The sequence below is a fragment of the Heloderma suspectum genome, chromosome 1, assembly GCF_057233095.1.
Source record: "Heloderma suspectum isolate Gila_16-S chromosome 1, 16-S_ref, whole genome shotgun sequence".
Lineage (NCBI taxonomy): Eukaryota > Metazoa > Chordata > Lepidosauria > Squamata > Helodermatidae > Heloderma > Heloderma suspectum.
Window position 1 is genome coordinate 158,039,165 of NC_139458.1, and position 26,958 is coordinate 158,066,122.

At 44.8% G+C, this 26,958-nt stretch overlaps 1 protein-coding gene across 1 annotated transcript; it reads right to left on the reverse strand.

Moving 5' to 3' along the window:
• Positions 1-626: 626 nt before the first annotated feature.
• LOC146358345 (5-hydroxytryptamine receptor 5A-like) lies at positions 627-21,070 on the reverse strand. The gene is made up of 3 exons (XM_084808320.1): positions 20,534-21,070; positions 18,796-19,955; positions 627-2,100 (listed from the first exon to the last, which is right to left on the reverse strand). Exons 1-3 carry the CDS (start codon positions 20,583-20,585, stop codon positions 1,771-1,773), a joined length of 1,542 nt encoding a protein of 513 aa, XP_084664446.1. The 5' UTR covers positions 20,586-21,070; the 3' UTR covers positions 627-1,770.
• Positions 21,071-26,958: the final 5,888 nt, after the last annotated feature.

Sequence of the window (26,958 nt, forward strand, 5' to 3'; positions counted from 1 at the left end):
TATTCCAGCAGTGGGGCTGAAGGCAAGGGGGGGTGGCAAAACGCCAGCATATTGTAGCTTGAAGTTCTTCCTGCCAGTAACCAACTCTTGGGAGAGGCATTTCAACCTTTTACAATGAGGGGAAAACTGCACAAAAGCCAGAAAACCACCGAACGATTGGTGGTTGGGGGAAAGGGGGCATGACCATCTAGGGAATGCCATAGGATCAGACAGACTGCAGGAGGGCTGGATTTGGCTCCTGGGCTTGAGGTTTTGCACCTCTGGTCTATATCGCGCTCTCTCTCTCTGCAATCTTCTGAAACTATTTCAGCACAGAGAGCTTATTAGCTTTTTGAGTGGTCAGGATGGAGACCTTTTCCAAATCTCATTAGCTTCTGAGGTTAGCACTCCAAAACATAAACCTCCCACTTTCCTTTGTATTTCATATGCTTCCTTTGTATTCTTAGGTCTTGTGGTGTTGGAGATGCGTAATATTCTATTTAGACGTTGCCTGGTTCAGTAGCCCTTCAGTAACCATCTTAACTTTTGAAAAAATGTTGCACAGCAAATCCTTGGGGAACTTGAACCTACCATTTGCTCTGCAGAACAAAGCACTTATTCACTCACTTATCCTTAACTTAGAACTCACTTATGCCAGTTTAATAAAAAAAAACTTGTGTGTTCCAAGAAAAGATTGCATTTACTTTCTATGGCCAGATAGCGGCTAAATGTGCAATAGCATTCTTCTGGAAGAGGAAAGGAGCACAAGTTTGCTGGAATATGATGGTAACCTCTAATTGACAGTGCCAAGGTTACTGCAGGTTTAATGCAGTATGCTTTCCTATCCTTGAATACGTAGAATTAAATAAAAGTAAAATAATCAGTTAAGGGAGAGGTGATGGTTCTCCCTGGCAACATGAAATGTTCAGAGTAGTGAGACCTCCTGTATAAGAATATGTTTACAACTATTATTAACTGGACAGAGATATAAACACACACGGACAATATGTATGCAAATGCAGTTAATAGGATCCCTCCTAGCTACTAAAGGACATCTTGCCCATTATATCTATGTAAGCCTGAAACAATCTAGATTTCAGTGGAAGGCTCTGGCCTTTTACGCTAACTAGGAGTTTTGTCCAAATCCTCTTCTGCTGCAGTCTAAAGAAAATGCATCCAACTCAGCTTCCTTGGGTCATTTTGCATCACAGATATTTGCTTGGTTTTGTTGTGACTATAAACGTATAAACATTCTGCTACATAATTACAATGATTCTGTGATTCAGCCTTTCTTTACTTAATCTTTACCCAGAAACTCATTATAGGCAGCAGCCATCTGCATAATATTGGGACCCAACCAGGTATTTTATATGACTCAGTGGAAGTTTTGAGGTTTTACAAAAATGAGGCTAAAATGTGAACTCGTGACTGTTCACCTGGCAAGCAACGCGGTACGTTTAGCTGAACACGGATTTAATGGAAATTCTTGAATTTGAGGTTTACATAAACTTTACATAACAGCATTGCATCTAATGCAGTGGGACGACCTTTACAATTATTAGATTCCCTCTGCCCCCTACAATGGTCTAGACTTCCATTTCTGCATTGCACTGGAAGATCATAACAGGCTGTGTTACTTTTCAGGCTTTGATACCTCAGCACTTCTTCATTATTGCTTAATTTCCATGGGTACTTAATGCTCTGTTGTACATTTTACATAGCAGAGAAATTTTGCGTATGTTAGGCCAGCACAGCAAAATAAACATAGCTGTCGTCTTTTCTGGCAGCCTTTTATCTCTGTTTCACAAAAAGGTTCTTGAATGCATTGTTGTAATTTTTGTTAAATGCTGTATAAATAAGAGGATTGAAGAAAGAATTAGAGTAGCCAAGCCAGAGGAAGATACTTTTCCAGATAGATGCAATGGTGCAGGAACAGAGAGGGCTGATTAGTTCCGTGACAAAGAAAGGAATCCAACAAAGTACAAACACACCAATTAAAATGCCAACCATCAGAGCTGCTTTCTTTTCTTTCTGTTCCCTCCATGTTTCTCCATCTGTCTGAAAAGTGACAGTCGCATGACGAGCTGTAAACACCATCTGGGGCTGAGAAGCTTCTTTCACCTTGACATAAAAGCAAACAGGAATTTTTATCAAGACCGTTTTGGTTTGGAAGAAAAAATAATCCTTTGATTAAAATGGCAACGGAACATTTGTACATAAACCCAAACTCTAGACCTTGAACGCTATAAATGTACTAGATCTCTGATGAGGGAGAGGAAGTTATATAAATAAGGAGTAGGTGAACTTCTATGCTGAATTTTGTAAGCCAGAAACATCCAGGATGTCCCATGCTACTCATCCACTACCTTTTCATGTAGGCTGGAAGCCAAAGAGCCAAATTCCTCTTGATCATGCACTGCAGCTTTTCAAGCTTCCTCTGTTCCTCTGCTCCTGACCATTGGGAAACTATCTGGAGCAGCATTAGGGGCTAATACCAGAAGAGAAAACTGGCATTGCCCCCATGCGTACATCCATCTATAAGCCCAGGACTCTTAAGATCCCAACCATATTGTTTTGGCTTTGTTAAGATTCAATATTTGGCTAAACACTGGGGAGATGGGAAGCTGGCTCTTTCTCCTAATCCAGGAGAATTCATCCCTTGGCCAAAGCTATATCCCACAAACAGGATACTCCATGCACAGCAGCACCCACAACTACTGAATATTAATATTACAATGAGCAACGTGCTATGTATGTTCTGTAAACATTTTTGTTTTTAAAAAAACTAGTCACCCACGAGTGGCAATATTTATCACACTCTCAAAATGACCTATTATTATGGATTTCAAAGTTTATTTATTATTTATTTCTTGCATTTATCTCCTGCCTTTTTTCCTCTTGCAAGGAACCCAAGGCGGCTTACATAATCCTCCTCCTCTCCATTTTATCCTCACAACAACCCTGTGTGGTAGGTTGGGCTGAGTCTATGACTGGCCCAAAGTCACCCAGTGAGCTTCCATGGCCGAGTGGGGACTAGAACCCAGATCTCCCAGCTCCCAGTCCAACATTCTCACCACAACACCATACTGGCTCTCAAGTGGGTATAGAAAGAAGTTGGCTCCAAGAAAGAAGAGAGTGCTAAGCTAATTACACCCTACCTTACTCTACGCTCCCATTCTACAGTTGAGGAGTCAAGCATTTCTTTGTCCCAATCCCTGATGTATGGTCTTGTTGCCACTGTACCATCTACCTATCCACCCATCCTCCTTAGTTGTTTTTTTTTAGTTCCAGGGCAGCTGTTTGCGAAGTTCTGCAGGAATAAAAACAATCTCCTGTGAGACTAAATCCTTCTTTTCTTTTCTTTTGCATCTTGCTTCCCTATGTGGTACCAACTCTGATGAAAGTAAAAATGAATTATATACTCAATGTGGTATCATTATTGGTGGTGTGTGAAAAAAGAAATGGCATTAGGGGACTTGCTTCAATACAGGATTGTGGTTGCTAGCAAATAGGGATGTATGGATTTTGTTAAATCCATTCTGTCTGTGTTTCACGGATTGTCAGGCATCTTTCGTTCTCTCATCCATTCATTAACGGAATCAGATTTTTTTTTTACCAGAATTTCATTCCACTTATGTTAATTCGCATTAGCACTGGTGTGCATTTGTGCAATTACGTTAGTCTGCATTAGTTAATGCAAATTAGCACAAATATGAAATAACTAATGCAGATTAATGCATTTACACAAGTGTGCATTCATGCAAATACCCTCCAAAAGTGTAAAACTAGTCTGAGGAGTATGTGTGACCTGGAAAAAGTCAGTCAGCTACAGAATCCACAGGTCAGATTCATAGAAATCCAAACTCATTTGAATCCATTGCCGATTTCTCCGACGTCCCTACTAGCAAATAGTATTGAGAACAACCCCTGCGCCGATCCCAGCTTCTGTATATGAAACTTTACTGATGAACAGTAAACACTCCCTCTCTGCTGTCTTTCCACCAGCAAGCAAAGACCTTTTTATTCAAGCAGGCCTTTGGCATGTAAGTGGGTCTGATGGGATGGATGCAGTTTTTATTCTGCTGTTGGTTTGTTTTTGTGTTTTAATGCATGTGTTTTTATTACTGTTTTAATCAAGTTTTGTTTGTGATTGTAAGCCACCTTGAGTGCCATTTTTCTTGGTAGAAAGGTGGGTTACAAATCAAATCAATAAATAAAGAGCAGAGACCCAATAGTACTCCTGTATAAAGTACCCTTATATGGGATTGTTCTGGTCTGAATAATATCAGCTGTCCATCCTCAACTTTGTTCAGTAAATAAACTGTGAAGTAACAAAACAAACAGAACTGTTCACACTTCCATTGAAGTGAGAATTTAATAGGCATTTAACATTGCTCTGCTTCTCTCAAGGGTGCAATTGTACGGGACTAGCTGTATCTGTATGCAACCTTTGTGCAAGCTTCATAATGGCTAATGAACCTCTTTAGTATGATAAGAAGGTACCAGCCCCAGAGAGGCTAGGTTTCAGCAAAAGGCAACTATCAGTCATCAGGATGGATAATGCTGTCTATCCCTAAAGAAGGGAGACACGACTCTAGAACGTAAGAATGAAGGAGTGAATGTGCAGAGGCATCTCGTAACGCTGCAAGCCTCCTTCCTACGTTATAGGATGACATTTGTCCCCATCCCCTGTCCCCCACTCTGCATGGATACTCTTGAAGACATTTCATCGTTCTCAAATAAGTGTTCAAGGGCACAATCCTATCGGGATTCCTGTCAGCCTCCAGACTTAGAGGCTGGCAGGGATCCTATGCAGAGCGGGAGGAGCACAGAGGCAATCTTTGCTTCCACTAGCTAGACATTTTAGCTAGACAGCATTTTTCCCATCTAGCGGAGGCATTGGGGAGGGAAGGAGGCTGGGAAGGTCTCTGGACTCAGTATAAGCTGGCCTCCCCAGTCCCCTCCCCGACCACTGACACGCCCCCTTTCCTTCCCCTCCGAGGTTGCCTTTGCTACCTCAGAGAGGCAGCTGGCGCAGTTCTCTCCATGCCAGCTGCGAATGGGAGGGGAGCGCTGACTCCTGGGTCCAAAGTCAGAGCGCTATCTCCAACCTCGGATCCAGGAATCTGAAGTATCCTATGGCCCCCCCAGGCTCTGTCTAGGATTGCTCTCCAGTTAAGGATGCATAATGGTCACTGGTGTGGTGCTTCCAATCAATGACTGCAGATCTCTCCCCCTAATCTGTACTAGACTGAGTGAATGCTGACGTGTATAAAGAAAGACGACTCCACAGTCATGGAAATCAGTAACAGTTTGATCCAGATATTGCTCTCCTGCTTCCTCCTATTGCAGCATCTCCTGTCACTCGGGCTCTTTCTGTTTCTACCCCTCCCCCATTGCATCTGCCCATTTCCACCTGTGTATGTAGTGACCCACAACAAAAGCCATTCCAGCAGGCTATGCTGAGGCAGATGAGAGGGAGAGCGGGGCCACTGCACGAGTCCTGCCAAAGACCTCCCTCATGAAGGCTCCTCCTCTCTCAACTGTCACCACCACCAACCATTCCAGGATGCACAGGCAGAGATGAGAGGGAGAGCAGGACCATTCCACCAACCCTGCTACAATAATTATTTTCCCACTCTTCCCTCCCCATTCCTTTTTCCTTGTGTGTCGTGTCTTTTTAGATTGCAAGCCTGGGGGCAGGGACTGTCTTTTTTAATTGATTATATGTAAGCCCCTCTGGGAGTCTTTTTGGCTGAGGAGTGTCATAAAAGTACTTCAAATGAATTTCAAAAATAAATAAAAAAATACATCTCTAATATCCTGAACATTTATATTTCCCACAGCACAGGAGTTATCTTATGTGTTTGGTTTAATCAGGCTCTTGCCTTGACAGCGGCCTCTTGGAACTGTTTCCGCAGTCATGTTTCACATTGGCAAAGCCCACAGCTATAGCTTATCTCTGCCAACCTAACAGAAGCATATAGATTCCTTTAGTTCCAAAATGAATTTGAATGAAGATGAGATACGCTGTGTCAAAGGATCAAAGTGACGTATCAATCCTGCTTCAAACTTTTCCAAACCAATCAGGAAACACTGAAACTGATAGCAAATTACAGAGGATCTGGGGGTTTGAATCAAACCAAAGATATAAACAATAGTTTTTTTAAAATATTAAAACCCCCAGACATGTTATATTAGTTTTTCCAACACTTTGTACCAACGGTACAATATTTCTTCTTCCTTATCAGCTCATTTTTAATTTCCCACTGCATCTGAAAGCAGATGACTATACAGAGGCTGGGCGGCAGGCGCCGGTGGAGTGCTAGGGGCAGGCCAGCCCACTGCACCACTGACTCCCTGGCTGAGGTGCTTGAGGGAGTCTCCGATGTGTGTGTACAGTCCCCTAACTTATTGGTGTTGGGGGACTTCAATGGAGGCCATCCTCACGGGGGCACCTCGGGACTTCATAGAGACCATGGCTTCCTGGGAGCTGCACCCTATTCCAACTGGGCCCACCCATGTAGCTGGTTATGCGCTAGACCTTGTGTTTGTTTCTGGAGAAGCAGGGAGTGATCTGGAAGTCAGGCGTATATCCACCACTCCTTTGTCATGGTCAGATCACTATCAGGTGACACTGGACTCTTGGTACCACAACCCCTCTGCAGGGGTGGAGGACCCATTAAAATGGTCTGCTACAGGCATCTTATGGATCCAAATTGATTCTTGAATGCGCTTGGGGATTCTCTGGAACACGCAAATGGCCACTCAGTCGAGACCCTGGTGGGTGGCTGGAATGCGGCATTAGATTGGGTGGCTCCGAAATGCCCTCTCCCCCTGAACAAGACTCAGACTGCACCATGGTTCAATCCGCAGTTACAAGCTCTGAAACAGGAGGTGAGACGGCTAGAGCGCCGGTGGCGGAAGTCTCGCTCGGAAGACGATCAGACATGGACTAGAGCTGTATCTTCAGCCTATCATGTGGTGATGAAGGCAGCATAAAAGGAATACTATGCTGCCTCTATTGCGTCCACAGAGTGCTGTCCCAGGAGGCTGTTCCAAGTGGTCCGGAGCCTGATCTGTCCAGTTGCTCCAGAACCGCTGGAGCATTCTAAGACCTCCTGTGAGGCCTTGGCAAGGCACTTTGCGGATAAAATTGATCAGATCAGGAGTGTTATTACGTGTGCCGTCGACACAGCGAGCGAGAGGTGGTCTGTGCTGTGGCAAACCGGTTTTGTGGGATCGGTTCCAGCTTCTTCCTTCTGACGAAGTGGACAAGGTGCTTTCATCTGTAAGACCAACCACCTACTTACTTGATCCTTGCCCATCTTGGCTCATTATGAGCTGCAGAGAGAGATTGGGTGAGGGGATCAGGGTGGTGGCGAATGCCTCCCTTGAGGAGGGAGTGATGCCATCAGCCCTCAAGGAGGCAGTGATAAGACCGCTCTTAAAGAAGCCCTCCTTGGATCCCCAAGTTTTGAACAACTTTCGCCCAGTCTCGAATCTAGCATTTTTGATCAAGGTGATTGAGCAGGGTGGCGATGCAGTTGAAGGTAGACTTGGAAGAAGCCGATTATCTAGATCCATTTCAATCAGGCTTCAGGCCTGGGTATGGGACAGAAATGGCCTTGGTCGCCTTGCTGGATGATATGAGGACTCTGGATAGGGGCGAATGCTCCTTCCTTGTTCTCCTCGACCTCTCAGCAGCTTTTGATACCATTGACCATGGTATCCTCCTGGACCGCTTGGAGGGGTTGGGCACTGGAGACACCGTATTACGGTGGTTCTGGTCCTTCCTCTCCAACAGGTACCAGAGGGTAGCTCTAGGAGAGGAGGTTTCAGACTCGTGGCTGCTCACTTGTAGGGTGCCACAGGGTTCCATCCTCTTCCCGATGCTATTTTAACATCTATGTGAAGCCACCGGGGGCTATCATCAGGAAGTTTGGGGTGCGGTGTCATCAATATGCATATGACACGCAGCTCTACCTCTCATTTAAATCTTCACCAAGGTTGGCCATAGAATCCCTGTCCAAATGTCTGGAGATGGTGAGTCGCTGGATGGGCAGGAATAAGCTAAAGCTGAACCCTGACAAAACCGAGGTACTTTTGGTGGGAGACAAGAGGAGGCTGGGGGATGTTGACCTGGTGTTCAATGGGGTACGGCTACCCTTGAAAGACCAGGTCCGCAGCCTGCGGGTCATTTTAGACTCCCAGCTGTCAATGGAGGCTCAGGTGTCAGCTGTGAGCTGTACCAACTCCATCTGATATGGAGGCTGTGCCCCTACCTTCCCGAACATCTGCTACCATCAGTAGTACATGCCCTGGTCTCCTCGCATCTAGACTACTGTAATGCGCTCTATTTGGGGTTACCCTTGAAGACGGTTCGGTGGTACAGAACGCGGCAATTTGCCTGATTAAAGGCAGCTGCTGGCATGATCACATCACTCCAGTGCTGAAGGAGTTGCACTGGTTACCAGTTGTTTTCCGGGCCAAATTCAAGGTGTTGGTTTTGACCTTTAAATCTCTATATAGTTCCGGCCCAGCCTATCTTAAGGAGCTCCTCCAGCAACACCAGACAGGCCACTTAACAAGAGCAGCCTTGGATGGCCTCCTCTCTGTCCCATCAGCCAGGACAGCTAGGCTGGTGAGGACAAGGGAGAGGGCCTTTTCTGTGGTGGCCCCCACTCTGTGGAACTCCCTTCCTAGGGAACTCCACCATGCTCCCTCTTTAATGGGCTTCCGCCGTGCATTAAAAACGTGGTTGTTCAGGCAGGCATTTGGGGTGGGTTAGAGTATTTTTTAGAAATATAACGTTTTAAAGTAGAATTTTACTGTTTGTATTGCTGTACATCACCCAGAGTGGCTGGATGACCGGCCAGATGGGTGATTAAGAAATTCAATCAGTCAATCAATCAATCAATCAATCAAATCTTGAAGGTAAGAATGCACAAATGAGACTGTTCCACTGAATACACATCTAGCTATAAAAACATTATCACCTGACCAAGACTCTCATTGTGCATAATAAAATCATTTCTCTCTTGAAGTAATGGGACTTTCAATGCTGTGCAATGCTCGCTATGCAGAAGATATTGGAAAAATATTGAACAGGTTAATCCCTAGCTATTTCTATAATTTCAACTAGTGGGGTGCAAACAAATGGTGCAAACCTTACTCGTGTTAGCAACAATCTTTTTTTAACACATTAACACTTTGTACTAATGCAATTCCCCTTCATGGATCACTGCCTTGTTGTGGCGAAGGGGCTTGCACAACTCAGTGAAGCCATAAGCTATGCCGTGCAGGGCCACCCAAGACGGACAGGTCATGGCGGAGAGTTCTGACAAAATGTGGTCCACTGGAGAAGGAAATGGCAACTCACTCCAGGATTCTTGCCAAGAAAACACCATGGAACGTATCACAAGGCTAAAAGATATGATGCCGGAAGAGGAGCCCCTCAGGTTGGAAGGTGTCCAATATACTACTGGGGAAGAGCAGAGGATATTTCCAAGTAGCACCAGAAAGAGTGAAGCAGCTGGGCCAAAGCCGAAAGGACACTCAGCTGTGGATGTGTCTGGTGGTGAAAAGAAAATCCGATGCTGTAAAGAATAATATTGTTTAGGAACCAGGAATGTAAGATCAATGAATCAAGGTAAGCTGGAAGTGGTCAAACATGAGATGGCAAGATTGAACATCAACATCTTGGGAATCAGCAAACTAAAATGGACAGGCATGGGCGAACTTAATTCAGGTGACCATTATATCTACTACTGTGGGCAAGAATCCCTCAGAAGAAATGGAGTAGCACTCATAGTCAACAAAAGGCTGGGAAAAGCAGTACTGGGTACAATCTCAAAAACGATAGAATGATCTCAGTACGAATCCAAGGCAGACCATTCAACATCACAGTAATTCAAGTCTATGCCCCAACCACTGAGGCTGAAAAAGCTGAGGTTGATCGGTTCTATGAAGACCTACAACACCTTCTAGAACTAACACCAAAAAAAGATGTCCTCTTCATCATAGGCGATTGGAATGCTAAAGTAATAAGTCAAGAAATAACCGGGATAACAGGCAGGCATGGCCTTGGTGTACAATATGAAGCAGGACAAAGACTAACAGAGTTTTGCCAAGAGAACACGCTGATCATAGCAAACACTCTTTTCCAAGAGCACAAGAGGCGACTCTACACATGGACATCACCAGATGGTCAATATTGAAATCAGATTGATTATGTACTTTGCAGTCAAAGATGGAGAAGCTCTATACAGTCAGTAAAAACAAGACCTGGAGCTGACTGTGGCTCAGATCATGAGCTTCTTATTGCAAAATTTCAGCTTAAATTGAAGAACGTAGGGAAAACCACTAAACCATTCAGGTATGACCTAAATCATATCCCTTATGAATATACAGTGGAGGTGAGGAATAGATTTCAGGGATTAGACCTGATAGACAGAGTGCCTGAGGAACTATGGACGGAGGTCTGTAACAATGTTCAGGAGGCAGCAACTCAATCCATCGCAAAGAAAAAGAAATGCAAGAAAGCAAAGTGGCTGTCTGATGAGGCTTTACAAGTAGCTGAGGAAAGAAGGGAAGTGAAAAGCAAGGGAGAAAGGGGAAGATATGTCCAACTGAATGCAGAGTTCCAGAGAATAGCAAGGAGAGATAAGAAGGCCTTCTTAAATGAACAATGCAAAGAAATCGAGGAAAACAATAGAATGGGAAAGACTAGAGATCTCTTCAAGAAAATTGGAGATCTCAAGGGAACGTTTTGTGCAAAGGCCGGCATGATAAAGGACAAAGAAGGCAGGGACCTAACAGAAGCAGAGGAGATTAAGAAGAGGTGGAAAGAATACAGAGAAGAACTATACAGGAAAGATCTGAATGTCCCTGATAGCCATGATAGTGCAGTCACTGAACTTGAGCCGGACATCCTAGACAGCAAAGTCAAGTGGGCCTTAGGAAGCATTACTAACAACAAAGCTAGTGGAGATGACAGTATTCCAGCTGAGCTATTTAAAATCCTAAAAGATGATGCTGTTAAAGTGCTGCATTCAATAGGCCAACAAATCTGGAACACTCAACAGTGGCCACAAGACTGGAAAAGGTCAGTTTACATTACAATTCCAAAGAAGGGCAACGCCAAAGAGTGTTCAAACTACCATACAATTGTGCTCATTCCACATGCCAGCAAGGTGATGCTCAAAATCCTACAAGCTAGGCTTCAGCAGTATGTGAACTGAGAACTACTGGAAGTACAAGCTGGTTTTCGAAGAGGCAGAGGAACTAGAGATCAAATCGCCAACATTCACTGGATCATGGAGAAAGCAAGAGAATTCTAGAAAAAGTCTATTTCTGCTTCATTGACTACGCTAAAGCCTTTGATTGTGTGGATCACAACAAACTGTGGCAAATTCTTAAAGCGATGGGAGTACCAGACCACCTTACATGTCTCCTGAGAAACCTGTATGAGGGCCAAGAAGCAACAGTAAGAACCGGAACAACCGATTGGTTCAAAATTGGGAAAGGAGTACAACAAGGCTGCATATTGTCACCCTGCTTATTTAACTTATATGCAGAGTACATCATGAGAAACGCCAGGTTGGATGACTCACAGGTCGGAATTAAGATTGCCGGGAGAATTATCAACAACCTCAGATACGCAGACGGTACCACCCTAATGGCAGAAAGCGAAGAGGATCCAAAGAGCCTGTTGTTGAGGGTGAAAGCGGAGAGAGAGTGCAAAAGCTGGTTTGAAACTCAACATTAAAAAAACGAAGATCATGGCATCTGACCCCATCACTTCCTGGCATATAGAAGGGGAAGAAATGGAAGCAGTGACAGATTTTATTTTCTTGGGCTCCAAGATCACCGCAGACGGTGACTGCAGCCATGAAATTAAAAGACACTTGCTCCTTGGGAGAAAAGCTATGGCAAACCTAGACAGCATAGTAAGAAGCAGAGACATCACCTTGCCGACAAAGGTCCGTCTAATCAAAGCTATGGTTTTCCCAGTAGTAACATATGGCTGTGAGAGCTGGACTATAAGGAAGGCTGAGCGCTGAAGAATTGATGCTTTCGAACTGTGGTGCTGGAGAAGACTCTTACGAGTCCCCTGGACTGCAAGGAGGTCAAATCAGTCAATCCTAAAGGAAATCAACCCTGAGTGCTCTTTGGAAGGACAGATACTGAAGCTGAATCTCAAATATTTTGGCCACCTAATGCAAAGAGAAAACTAACTGGAAAAGACCCTGATGCTGGGAAAGATTGAAGGCAAAAGGAGAAGGGGACGGCAGAGGATGAGATGGCTAGATAGCATCACCGATGCAATGAATATGAACTTGAGCACACTCCGGGAGAGAGCGGAGGACAGGAAGGCCTGGCGTGCTGTGGTCCATGGGGTCACGAAGAGTCGGACACGACTTAATGACTGAACAACAACAACTAATGCAATTAGAGACTAGTAATCCTCAAAACAACAGATTAATAGTTATATTAATTACCAGACGAACCATACTCCTTAACATAAGTTATCTGTACCACTGGATATTTTAAGAAGAATTATAGTTGTAGGATCTTGATAACTTCATGGCTGAGATACAAGCAATAGAATCTTATTTTCTGACATGTATAATCAGACACTTCAAAATCTCAAGAATATCAAAATTCATTTTCTTAAAGGAACATATGCAAAATGTATGTGTACACATACATACTCGTGTACACATGCGAAATGACTTGCAGTGCAATCCTAGGCATGTCTACTCAAAAGTAAGTCACAGTGAGTTAAATGGGCCTTACTCTCATGCAAGTGTGCATTCTATAACCTTAGAAACCAAAAATAAATCTAAATGAGGTTTTGGGGGTTGGATCCAGGCTTAGGGTGCACCCATTGAAATCAATGGGATGTGGGCTAGTAATGATTGATTTCAATAGGGCTACTCCAAGTATGACTAAGTGGATCCAACCCACTGTGTTCAAATGATAGGTCTTATTAACCTTGTATAACTCCTTTGCCTTCTGCCAAGAATATATTGGCTCAAATGTTTCATGTGTCTTGTTTTGGTGGGAGGGTTGTATTTCATGACAATTTTAAACAAAAACACATGATCAGAATAAAGTATTCAAATAAATATATTTGCAAAACTGCCCTTGCTCTAGAGGCAGCTTCATCACTGGACATAGACCTATCACAAGAAAACTAAACCTTTCACTGAGTGCTGCTTGCTGTCTGCCCATCTCAAGTGATAAGTGAACATAAGCAGAGCCCTGCTGGATCAGACCAAGGGCCCATCTAGTCCAGTATTCTGTTCCCAGTGGCCAACCAGCTGTTGACCAGGAACTCACAAGCAGGACACGAGTGCAACAGCACCCTCCTGCCCATGTTCCCCAGCAACTGGTGTACATAGGCTCACTGCCTCTGGTACTGGAGGTAGCACATAGCCATCAAGACTAGTAGCCACTGATAGCCTTTTCCTACAGGCATTTGTCCAAACCCATTTAAAGCCTTCCAAATTGGTGGCTTTATCCATTTTAAGATAGAAGGGCTGTGTGCAGAATTTGTCAATGGTATTCAAACCATTTTATTATCTATGCCAACTTCATTTAAAAAAAAACAGGTTCTCAGTCATTTCCGCTGTGTAGGTTCCTTGCGGTTGGATGGTGTGAGTTCTTTTGCAGCAGCATTCTCATTGGCTAATGGCTAGGCAAGGCTTTCAGAGCTTAGTACTGCCAAATTTGGTTAAGGGTAGGTGTAGCCAAATGTCCTAATTGGTCAGCGCTCCAAACCTTTTGATGGGAAGAAAAGGAAAACTCCCTGGCAATTTTCCCCCTTCTGGAAACAGGGATAGGACCTCTCTGGGCTACCATAGCAACGTTTCTGATTAGCTCTGCTATGCAAGTAAGAGTAATAGGTGGCAACAGCGTAGGTCAGGAGAAGGACATAAAAGTCCCGATATGTTTAAATGAAAAAATATGAATGTGGGGAAGTATCTGGGGACTTGGACTATTATTTTGGGGGTCCCTGTGGGTATTTTGGAGGCTACCATCTTCCTTGTGTCCCACTTGCCCAAAGTAGCACACACCCTAGCACTCTGTATAGATCTATGATTATAGGATCTATACAATGTAAATATTTATCTATAGATCTATCCTGGGGGCCTATGATTATGAGAGTGCCTAGGGCCTATAAATTCTTTAATCCAGCCCTGCTTGGGGAAATCTCTGCTAAAAGTCAAAACCAAATTAAGTTTGAAATAGAAAGGGGAGAAATGAGACATGAGACACACACAAAGCACCTTAAAGGAGAGAAACGGAGCTAGCAAAACCATTATAATCAGAGCTCTGAAAATGACATAGTTTAAGATCATTCAATATAAGGAAACTATATTAGTGTTGCCTATATAGCAGTGTTTTTACTAGCCTCCATTTTTGCATGCAAAATAATAATAATTAATAATATCATTATTACTACTACTACTCAGGCTGCACAGCATATTCAGCCTGCACAGAGCTGAATCAATATTTCAGATTGCTAGGCAAATATAAATTTGCTGGGCAACAGAGTGCCTGGGATTTTCCCATCCCCATTAAAGTGTGTGTTCTCCTTAGCAAAACACTTATAAGGATATTCTTTGCAATTTAATTTTTTTACTTTCAATGTGAATAGTAGTTATGCTCATGCAAAGTAAATTTTCCCCACTATCAGCTGTCTAAAACACCTGCCATATTTTCAGATATTCTCAGTCTTGATCCTGTTTCCACAGGCAACAGTGACCACACTCCTGTAAACTTAATGTGATCACAGGTTTTTAAAAAGTATGAATACAACCTCTGAAATCACAGGGAAATTTGCTGTAAGAAATATGGGGATTTTCCTACTGCGCGTTATGCTATTGCCTATAAGTGAGACATCAAGTAATTCAGACCTCTACCTTCTGTGTGTTCACAAGCATGTCTGTATCTGATTTCCAGATGCATTCTTACGGAACTTTCATTTCCACTGTTCTAAAAAGATCAAACATGAATATCCAGTGACAGTGCAATCCTATACACGTCTACTCAGAAGTAAATCCCACCGTGTTCAAGGCAGTTTACTGCAAGAGCAATAAATATAGGATTGCAGCCTTAGTAATTACCCTGGCTAAATGGATAAATCCTCAGCAAGGCATTTGTCATATATTTATGACTAGAGAGGTAATTGTCAGCAAGCTGTCAGATGCCAAACCAGAACAGAGGTAATACACACTCCTAAAGACTTTAAAATGTAATCTCTTTGAGGATTATTGTTATATTCTGCATACAGAAGATCATTCTGAAGCAGCGTACTCCACCTCTGCAAAACAGTTTAGGTCATAAGTGTCTGTTATTCCAAAACACAATGACCCATTCCTGCAAAAATGGAAAGTACTTTCTTCAGACTATCTGTGCAAGTTCCACCAGTGACAGTGGACCAGATTCTTCCCAGGACCCCAGCATGAGGCAGTTTTGCTCGCATAAATCAGTTGTCCAGCAGAGCAGGGAGTGTCCCCATATTCTTCTCTGTGTAATACAGGAAGTCTGAGCTTGGATACAGCAGCCTAGCCAATTAAGTGGTGAGAGGACACTTGAGAAATAAATTCTGGAGAATTTAAGCCCACAAGCAGGAAACAGAGGAGGCTGTGTGCTGATGTGTAAGGAAACAAATGGATTTGAGACACAAGGAAGAGGAGACACAAACACTGTGTGAATAATTTCAAACTGGAATCCATCACAGTCATTAATAGCACGCTAATCCCAAGAAGCTGCACTGAAAGCAATTGAGATCATGTATGAACTGATACAGCAAGCAATGCAGATCAGTTCAAGTAAATGAGAACGCCATCACTGATTTCAGAAGCATTGGCTTTGTGTTCAGTATGAGAAAGGCTTGGCACAAATTAATGGAGGATAGATATCTTAACAGCAATGACTTAGGACAGCTAAATAGGACCTCTGTATTGAGAGGCAGTGTGCCTTTGAATGCCAGATGCTGGGAGAATACAGCAACAGAGGGCTGCTGCCTTCATACTCTGCTCAAAAATATCTGGCTGGCAATGGTTGGAAATAGGATGCTGGACTAGAATTTCATTACTAAAGGTGCAATCCTATTCATATAGGACAGAAAAAAGTCCTACAACTCCCAACTTCCATACAACTCCTGAGAACTGTAGGATATTTTTCTGTCCAAACACAAATAGGATTGTGCCCTAAATAAGCTTTCCTCAACCTGGTGCTCTCCAGATGGGTTGGACTGGCTGGGGCTGATGGGAGTTGCAGTCCAACACAACTGGAGGACACCAGGTCCGGGAAGGCTGTACTAAATAAATCCCCACCACCCGTCTGATCCAGCAGGGCTCTTTTTATCTCCTTCAGGAGCCCTCCTCTCCTTTAGGTAACTTTTATGCAGAGTTCATTCCTGCAACCTTTTCCCATTAGTCCTTACTATGAGAGCCATATGCACACAGGCAGGTGTACCAGCTCCAGTTATGAAGGTGATGAAGCATAGATGGGTAAACAGTTGTTGAATCTGAGTGAAGTCCTTGCTCTGAAGCAGGGGGTTAGCATTTCCAAACCCTCACTCATCAGTTGAATGCAATGTGACAGAATCATTTGTTGTTGTTGTTCAGTCGTTCAGTCGTGTCCGACTCTTTGTGACCCCATGGAACATAGCACGCCAGGCCTTCCTGTCCTGCGCTCTCTTTAACCCATGGTTAAAGGATAGTTAATATGCCACAAAAACAGTGCAGGAGACAAACAACAAACAGTACAGGAATCGATAAAACACCCATACAAATCTAGAACTAGGTCTCTAAAATGCCTGGGAGAAAAGAAAGGTCTTTGCATAGTGCCGAAAAGATAACAACATAGGCACCAGGCAAACCTCCTTGGGGAGCTTATTCCATACGTTAGGTGCCGCCACTGACGAAGCTCTCTCTCTTATAGCCACCTGTCCAGCTTCCTTTGTGGGGGGAGCATCTGGAGGAGGCTTTGCAAAGATGACCTAAGTGTCCGAGCAGGTACATGTGGGAGGAGACATGCCTTTAGATACTCTGGTCCCAAGCTGTTTAGGGCTTAAAGTCAACACCAACACTTTGAACTGAGCTCAGAAATGGACTAGACGCCATCTTCCCATTTACTGAAGTCCCATGGTGGGACTTACTTCTGAGTAAACATGCACAGGATGTTTTATACACTGTATGAGTATAAAATAAAATAAATATTCACTCTTTTAAAACTTGGTTGTGCCGCAGGACAAAAATGCGCCAAAACTTATTTTTTGGCCTCATCTTAAACTATTTGTAAGTATTCATAAAAGCTTCATATTTATGACGGTTTCTTTCTTTATATAACGAGTGTCAGTTAAAGTGGCTTTTGATGGTAAACCACAGAAAAAAACAATATGTATTATGTATTTATTACATTTATAGCCTGCCTTTTCTCCTCCAGAAGGAACCCAAGGCGGCGTACATAATCCTCCTCCTCTCCATTTTAGCCTCACAACAACCCTGTGAGGTAGGTTGGGCTGAGAGTCTGTGACTGGCCCAAAGTCACCCAGTGAGCTTCCATGGCTGTGAGGACTAGAACCCGGATCTTCCGACTCCCAGTCCAACACTCTAGCTACTACACCACACTGGCTTTCCAGTGTGTATGTCTATAATGTATGAACATGCACCGTTAGATAAAGACATATGATATCATATCCAGTTCAGCTGTACATATTTCTGCCCTATCACACCAGCCTCCTAATGTCTGATTTGTCCATCTTCCTTCCCAGGTGTGCAAGCCCGGCCCTTGCCATCCCATCCTCATCATGCAATGATCCAACCACCCTACAGAATCCCAGCTATATATGTCCAGACCTTTCTATTCTTATATAGAGTTCTGATGGTCATGACAACACTCCTGCAGCTTCTAATAACAGTCAGAGCCCATTACACCTTTCCTAAGAACTCTTAAGGTTAAGAGTCAGTCCTGGAACATCATAGTACATCACTGAATAACCTCACCCAGCCTCCACACATCTGGGATAAAAGGGGGTCCTAAGGCAGAAGGTGCAACTTCCAAGCAAGCTTGATAAATTAAGCAATGGCTCTGCATTAAAGCATCTTTCCACTTTTCCACGCCTCTGTCTTAATTCCAGATGTTTTGCATCTTCCCATTCACAGATGTCAAGGTCTCATTCCAACCTCACCCCCACCGCCCCAGAACAGGAGATATGTCCTCATTCTAACTTCCATGGAAGTGTCAGGCTCTGCTCCTTGAAACCCATCACCCCACCCTCAGCCCACGATTTGTGGGGGATGGTTGTGGTTACCTGCTTTCTCCATGCATTGTACTGTTTCTGATAAGGTCTTAAGTTCTGGGGCTATGACTTGATACTGAAAACAAGTCTGCCCTGGTTCAAATTAAGCCCTGAATGAACAGCCTTCATTGAGAGTCCCTTGAGAGAATGCTAGACTATAGGTCCTGTGACTGAGCCTACATTTTGGGGTAAAGTACTGACTAAAATGAAGAGGTGTATCCAATGCTAGTCTAACGTCTGTCCCATTCATGTCCTTGAGCATGTTAAGTAGCACTGACGTTGGATACAACCCTAAGCTTTGTTAAACTTCTCAAACGGGGCGCTCTGCTTGCCCTTTTGCTTGGGAATTACTCCTGGGAATAAGGAGCTGCCCTCTGGCGCCTTCTGCACATGCTCTGCGACACTGCTTCTGCGTGTGCGTGATTCCGGTGCTGCGGGCTAAGGAGGGCTCTGATGCCAATGAACCCCTGTCCCACCCGCGTATGCCCGTGTACCTGGCCAGCTCCTGGGAGGGGTACGACGGCACTCCTCCTGCCACGCCCCCCGATGCGAAACTTGGCCGCCTTGTAGATCTTCCAGTAGACGAAGAGCACCACGCAGAGGGGCAGGTAGAAGGCGCCGCAGGTGGAGAAGACGGTGTACGAGGGCTCCTGGCTGACCTGGCAGCGCTGCTGCTCGGCGCTGTACGCGCTCCCGCCCCAGCCCAGGAGCGGCGCCAGCGCGATGAGCGCCGACAGCGCCCAGGCCAGGCCGATCATGACGTTGGAGGCGCGGCGGCGGGCGCGCAGCGTGTACTCCAGGTGCCGCGTGATGGACCAGTAGCGGTCCAGGGCGATGGCGGTGACGCTCCAGATGCTGGCCGTGCAGCAGAGCACGTCGCCGGAGACCCACGCGTGGCACAGCTCGCGGCCCAGCCGCCAGCGCCGCCCGGCCGACAGCTCCCTCACCAGGCTGAGCGGCATGACCAGCGCCGCCACGAGCAGGTCGGCCGCGGCCGCGGAGGCCACCAGGTTGTGGGGCACCCGGTGGAACGCCTTCACGCGCAGGATGGTGAGCAGCACCAGCAGGTTCCACACGAACGTGGCCACCGTCAGCAGCGCCAGGAGGCTCAGCACCAGCAGGCCGAAGAGGGCGAGAGGCTCGCCGCCGCCGCCGCCCCCTCCGGAAGCGCCCGCCGGCGCCGCGGACGGCGCGGAGCGGTTGCCCCCGGCCGCGGCCGCGGAGCCGTTCAGCGCCATGGCCAGCGGGCGGAAGACGCGCTCCCGCGCACCGCTGCGCGCATGCAGCTGCGAGGCTCGAGCGCGGCCGAGGACCTGCGGCGGGAGAGGCGGGCGGCGGGCGGCGCCCTCCAGCTCCCTCCGTCGGGCGGCTCGGAGCCAGCCGCTGGCCGCCGCCCCTTCGGAGGCGCTGCGTTCGAGCGCCCAGCCTGCGGGCAGCTTGCGGAGAGCCTCGCGCGGCAAAGCGCGGTGCCCGCAGCGGGCGGCTGGCGCCTCCCCTCGAAGGGGCCGCTCCCGCCGTTGCCACGTGCCGCTGCTGCGCGCCGGGCGGGCGGCGTGTCGGTGGCCGAAGAGGGCCTTGGCTAGCCGGGCGGCGGGTGGCGAAGAAACCCCCTCTCTCCCCCGCCCGGTCCTGAAGGCAACAGGAGAAGGGGACGGCAGAGGACGAGATGGCTAGATAGCCTCACCGATGCAATGAATGGGAACTTGAGCACGCTCCGGGAGAGAGCGCAGGACAGGAAGGCCTGGCGTGCGATGGTCCAGGGGGTCACGAAGAGCCGGACACGACTGAACGACAACAGACCTGGAGAGGTGGCCAGGGGACTGAATCGGGGACGTTTTGTGGGCCAAACAAGGAATTCCGAACCGCTGCCTACAAAGATCACGCTCCCCTCAACTCTCCTCGATTCCATCTAATGAATTCTCTCCCAGGTACACCCTGACCCAGTTTCATTTGCACAATGGCAACATCGCACGCATCCTCTCAAATCAGTGCCTTATGCCGCTTACACAAGTGGGAACAATTCGCGGTCCAGGTCCAGTCAATCTTTTCACTCTTTACTGAAGCGTGAACACCTGCAGGTTGAAACTAGCATGACTGAAGTAATCGTTTATGGGGTTGGGCTGTGTGTGGATGTAAGCTACTGCATATGATGCAAAATGGGTTGTTGTTGTTGCTCAGTCGTTCATGGGCCATAGCACGCCAGGCCTTCCTGTCCTGCGCTCTCTCCCGGAGCGTGCCCAAGTTCATACAAAAATGGGTACTGCACTGCCATCATTTTTGGCATAGTTCATTGCAAATAAATGGAAAGAAGATGATGCGCTTGTGGTGGTGAGGGGGCAGATTCTCTATTCACCCAAGTGAGCTTCCCCCATGTGACAGTTATATGTAGCAAACTGGGACCCTTGTTCTAGTTTTCACCATTAGCCCAGAACAAGTTTTATGATATCCCTATGACTGCCAGTACATTTCATCTTCAGTGACACCCACTTTTATGTTACCACCACATCCTTCACCATTGTGGGCTGGGGCATAATACCCACTTAGATAATACCAACCTGAAAAATAAAAATCCCATGGTGTTCTTCTCTGGTCTACATTCACTCACATCCTGTTCATCTTGCCTGATCATTGGATTCCAAAATAAAAATCCCTAATTCTTTCTTCAGTAATATATGGATTATTATTTGTTTGCTTATATCCCACTCTTCTACAATTGTACCTAGAGCAGCATGCAACAAAATAAACATTGGTGCCCTGCATTACTCACTTTATGGGCTGATGAGAATTTTTTGAATAGATGGGGAAATACATTTTTATTTTTATTTTTAGATGTTATGGTGGGAAGACCATGCAGAGTCTTTAAGCCACTTCCACAAATTTGACTGATTTTTAGTAAAACATAATTCACAGAATTTTCATCTTTATTTAAATATCTATGTACCACTTTTGGAAGAAGCTTGAAGTTTACATCACAAGAGGAATACAGTTTTACAAACGATAATAATTAGGCCCCTAACATCATATACACAGCTATAGGAAACCGTATCCTCAACCAAATCCATGGTGGAAGAGAGATGCCTTGAATCCCCTCTAAAAAAAGACAACTTCGCCATATTAGGGTATGCTTTACACAGAGTAGGTTGGATAAATAGGCACACGCAACTGGGATGATAGAAGCAGACTTCCCTGCCCCATCTGGGGTGGACTCTGATGAATGGAGTGGGTTGTGGACGGTGCAGGGGGGCTGAGGATCCCCCCAAATCATGCAGAGGTACTTTCCCTGAGTGGAGCCCTTCCATCCATGGAAAGCAGATGCTGGGCATCTCTACACCAGCCTAAAATCCTGCATTTAAAATGGGGCTGTCTGCGTCCGTTTTAAATGCAGGATCACAACAACTCCCCATTTCACCTGCCTTTCCCCCCTCCCCTTTCCCTGTATGAGTCTTCCATTATCTTTCACTGATCTCACTCCTCTTCTTGCAGCTTTTCCTCTTTTCATGGAGGAAACTGAAGCAGAACACAACGGGGTAATTTGATAGCTCATTATCTGCGATCTATTTAAAAATGGAACAAGGGCATTTAGTGCAGCAGGGTAATGGCATCATGTAAAGAGCCTGCAAACTTCCGTGAAGAACCAATCTCAACCACAGGATAAAAGCTCCATGTGAAGAAAGCCCTTGAATCTGACCTGTTGTCTCTAAAATCATGCTATCCAGGAAAGCTGACCAAGCAAGAGCTTAGGATCAGTGAGGATGAAGACGTTCCAGTTAGTTCTTGCTAACCTCTCTAACTTAGGGCCCATCTACATGGGAAGTTTTCTCCAATACTGCTGTGGCTTAAAGTCATTAGGGACACATGATATTGTGGCCACTCTGCAGCCACCCTGGAGTTTACCTGTGGGGGAGCCACATTTTTGCAGAGTACTTTTACTGTTGTTTTTCTTTAATTCAGCTCCCTTGCAGTTCAGCTGCTGTGTGCCCATCCCTCCGCTTTAAATTCGGTATGATCAGGGTGATCCTAGGGTGTGTCTTTCACCTGGCCATGTCCTCGGTAACCTATGTAACTAGAATAACTAGCCTGCCTTTCCAACACATCAAAGTGATAGAGCACTCTTTTGAACCTTCAGAATTGCACTACATTTCCTTTTCACCAGTGGGTGAAATAATCACTAGCCTCCATGATTATGCACTTCTCTGATGTTTGCATTCTTAGCTTCTGTGATGTTGTGTGAAGTCACTTCTCTGATGTTGTGTGAAGTCACTTCTCTGATGACTCATAACTTTGCTTCTCTGTGATGCTTGCAGTAAGGGGTTAAGGGCATAAACATAAGGGCTTTATCACAGTAGCGATCTATCGTGGTTTCAGGATCCATGGGAGCAGAGAAGCCTGTCACTGCGAGCAGGGAGAAGTGGCCAGAGAAGCAGGGAGAAGTGGCCAGAGAAAGGGGGGTTAGAATGAGAACTCCCTGACTGTTTGCTGGAGGTCTTATTTGCGTTGGTGGGGGACCCTCGTGAGGAGCGACTATCTAGCCTGCCTTTTTAGCACTGTTTCTAGCCTTTAGAATTGTGAATTAGTTACTCTCCATTCATAATAATGTTGTAGCAAGGGGGAGCCTGGACAGGGGTGGGAAACAAGCATCTCTCATTGGTTGAACAGCCTCTGTTGGGTTGATGATGTTCATCTCTACTCTCCCCACCCAACCCGGAAGTATGTTCCTTTCAAACGCTGTATGATGAGTGAAAAACTGATTTCTAAAGTACAGTACACTCAGCTTTTCTTGCTTCATGTGTCCCTGACAGACCAAAACCAGTTCCATGAGAATCCAGATAACACTCCAATGCGCTTCTCATTTTGTTGTCGTGAAGTTCCCCCCTAATGAAGTTACTAAGAGTGGCCCTCGCTGGTATGCAAAAGTACGGGGAGTCCTGAACATGCAAATGCTTCTCTGATTATCTAGTCACCAACCTAATTAAGCTACACAAGGAATGTATTTAATTGGCCAATGTAATTCTTCAGAAAGAATGTTCCACAGTTCTGTTGCTTTTCAAATTTGTGGTAAAGATGACACAGATAGTAAGGCATGCTGACTAGACTTCAGTTTGCAAGCTGGCTCTTTCAGGGAGAGATATTTCTTAATTATTTATCCCGTTGTATTTATCCCGTTACTTATTAAAGATGTATTATAACAATACTTAGCATGCATGTTGCACTTACGTGTATTGGAAACATTTCACATGCATTAGCTCAGCAATCCTTACAATAAGGTAAGTATCATTATTAGTGCTGTGCTGAAAATTTGTCCCACATTTTTTTCAACCATTCTCATTCCATTTGGAAATAAATTGCTTTTGAATAGACATTCAAAAGAATAAAATTTTGGAGAAATTCTTGATGGCTGGATTTGGGGTTCCTGTGCTGACCTTACTTATGAGGTGGACAAGGAATGTGTGTGTCTTTCATTAGCCTCCTCAGCTTCCTGCACTTCAATTAATTTTATGTGGCCACCTTCCCTCTTTTCCCCCACAGTGCTCTGGAATGACACCAGGTATAGGACATTGTGGAGGATGTAAAATGGGGTCTGCCCACACAGTTGCTGCTGTTACCACTTACAGTGGCAACCCCTCCCCCCAAGCTTTTTTTCCTCCTTAGGGAAGAAAGAAGCTGTGCTACAAGCCTTCCCAATGGGAAGCCCAGCTATGAGAAACTGTTGGAAAATTTTTCCTCCCCCTGGAGACATTTAGAGAAATTGTCCCTGCAATTTCTCTGCCCACAAATAGGGTGGAGAATTTTGAGAGGCCATTTGTACACAGCTCTAATCATTATGCCAAAAAGGGGTTGGAGGTAGCCAGAGTCTGAGAGAGAATATCTTGCCTAAAGCCACCTAGTGAGCTCGTTTATTCTGTCATTTGAACCCACACCTGCAGTTAAAGTTGTACAGTCTAGACACAGGTTTGCCACCTCACTTGCTGTTAGTGAGTACCAGGCCCTAATTCAGCTTTTCCAAACGTAGTACCCTCCAGATGTTTTGGACTACAACTCCCAAGATGCATGGCCATTGTCATACTGGCTGGGAATGGCAGGAGCTGATGTCCAAAAAATCAGGAGGGCACCAGGTTGAGGAAGACTGTCCTAGTCTATGGGTTGGATCCATATTTACTCAGAGTAGACTCAGAGTAGACCCATTAAATCAATGTGCCTTAAGTTAGTCATGACTAAGTTACGTTCCATTTATTTCAGTGGGTCTATTCTAACTATGAATAAACCTGGATCCATTCCTTTATGCAACAGCAGCTCCCTGATTTCACAAACACAGGCTTGTATCCAGTGCTGGCCATCTGCCAGTGAAACCGAAGTCACAAATGGAACAAGTTTTCCTCCCCACCCCCTACCCCAAGTATGCCTACACCCCCAAATCTGCTCCGGAGAATCAGGTGACCCTCTACAGCAGATTGTAGGTGGGGGTGGGGAGCAAGGGGAAGTCCATTGCATGAACAAAAGGTCCATTTGCGTAATGTTGGATGTAGCCCTTGGTGTTTTAAACAAAGCCTTTTCATTTCCTACCCATATTGTACAGGTGGGTTTCATTTGACACAGCTAAGGCATCTTGCAAAATCTTCAGAGAGTGATCAAGCTGAGATAGGAATTCCCCATGTGTATCCATTTAAAAGACAGAAAGAATGGAAGCCCCCAATTTTCTCTGATCTTCTTTTCTTTTCTGGCTTATTTTGACAGAGGCTTATGAAATAGCATCCTGTGCCTTCTATTCTGTCATTAGAATCTGAAGTGAGATGCTGTCATAGAATATTTCCCAGCAGTACAATATTGTTTGGAAAATTCAGTATGTCAAGTGTTAGGGTGGAATGGAAATGGGTTTGTTTGGGGTTATTTGGAGGAGATTACATTTATATTTACAGTTTTCCCATAAGTTATATACTTACATTAAAGATTAATGTTTATTAAATTTTTAACATTGGAAACAACAACAAAAGCAACAAGTGGGACCTGCAACAAAATGTTGCAGTATATCATCACTCTCAATTTTGTGCTCCAGGTTCAAGTTCCCAGTCAGAGCCAGCCATGCCTTCTCAAGGATACAAAGTATATGCTTTAAGGGGCTCAAGAAGGCCAATTCACTCTCCCTTCTGTTTTCCACCAGACACTCAACATTTCATGGCTCCTGGAGACCACCAAGCATATTCAGCCTTATTGGACTGTCCATTCTTTCTCATGTTTTGTACTTTGGCATATCTCAGGATTTACCTGAGTATGCCAGATGTCTCTCTGTTGTTTTTCAGTGGCCCTGTTTTCACTCCCTGAAAGTGACTTTCAGCACTCAGCTAGTGAGTCTGCTAATAGAGGAAAGAAACAACAAAATCAGTTTTAATGGGGCTGGCTTATAAGATAGGTGCAACAGCAGTACTGCTTGAGAAAATAGCAACAAGGAAGTAGATAAAGGGCAAGACATGGCATTACTGGAAGGTGGAGAATATTGGCACAGTTGGATTTAATGGGTATTCATGAGTGGCACAAAGTAATTGTATATGTGGGGGAATCTCCTCCCTCAGCTAGTTTTCAGTTTGAGAGGCACCTCACCTTATATTATGTTGCTACTATTTTCTTCTCAAAAACAATATCAATGTTTTTGAGAAAGTTGCCTTTATCATCACAGAGCATCATGTTGCATGTTACTATGGTAACCCATTACAGCACCTCAAGAACAAGGCTGTAATTTTGAGAAAAAGGAAGACAAAATTAGATAAAGGTGAAAGTGACCAGATTTTTATGAAGTAATGGAAAAGCAATTGATCCACGGAAATGAAGGGAAAATATCAGGGGGAGGGCTTTACTTCTTCCACAAAGCAATTGTTAAGTAAAAGAAGGGAGGGGGTAGCAGTTCTCACTACATTTTCAAATACTGTTATGCAAAATGCTGCTTTTATTAGGCACTGTGGAATTACAGTCTGAATTCGTTTTTTCTCCATGATGGCTGCAGTCATAATCTGTGGAATGGTCTCACTTCAATTTCCTGTCTGTCCCAAGAAGACTGGTGCCATGGCAGCTGATACGATCAATTTTTCCATTACCTTTTATAATTTCTTTTGTTGCAAGGCAGGAAGGGTAGGTATGACCAGCAAATGTAAAATAACATGAGCATGCCTTCTACGGAACCCATGTTTCCCAAGATAAAGGGGGGGAAACGGTGAAAGAGATAGCGTCAAGGCACATGAAAAATGAGAATCTCCTTGCAAAACTCTTGTCAGTTTTTCACTGAAAATGTGAATATGGGGGAAGCTTAGGGCAAGGTAGGTAATAGAAATTAGAAATACATACATACATCTGCTGTATTGGGAAGGTTGAGTCCAAAATCACGAGCTATTGAGATTCTAAGAAGTGTAGTTAAAAGGCATGTTATTGCTGAAAATTTTTATTATGGTTTTATTTCCCATCTAATTTGCAAATGTGATTATTTCTCTTTCTTTCCTCACTGTCATAATCCAGATCCACCACTTTCCCTTTTGTAGGAAAGTTCATAATCCCACATAGAAGCTGAAGCTTTTGGAAATATACTTCAAATCACTCAATGATAAAATTATGTAAATTGTCACAACCAGTATCTCAAACCTTGTGTTCTCCACTGACATTTCACCTCTGCTTAC

Bases quoted from the DNA above. Each gene is read 5' to 3' on its own strand.
- LOC146358345 (XM_084808320.1), bottom strand. From the start codon at position 20,585: ATGCCAAAAATGATGGCAGTGCAGTACCCATTTTTGTATGAACTTGGG. The intron at 19,956-20,533 runs CTCCGGGAGAGA...CTCGTCCTCTGC, and splicing joins TTTGTATGAACTTGGGCACG to CGTCCCCTTCTCCTGTTGCC. The intron at 2,101-18,795 runs GTACACGGGCAT...TTTTATGTCAAG, and splicing joins CCCTCCCAGGAGCTGGCCAG to GTGAAAGAAGCTTCTCAGCC.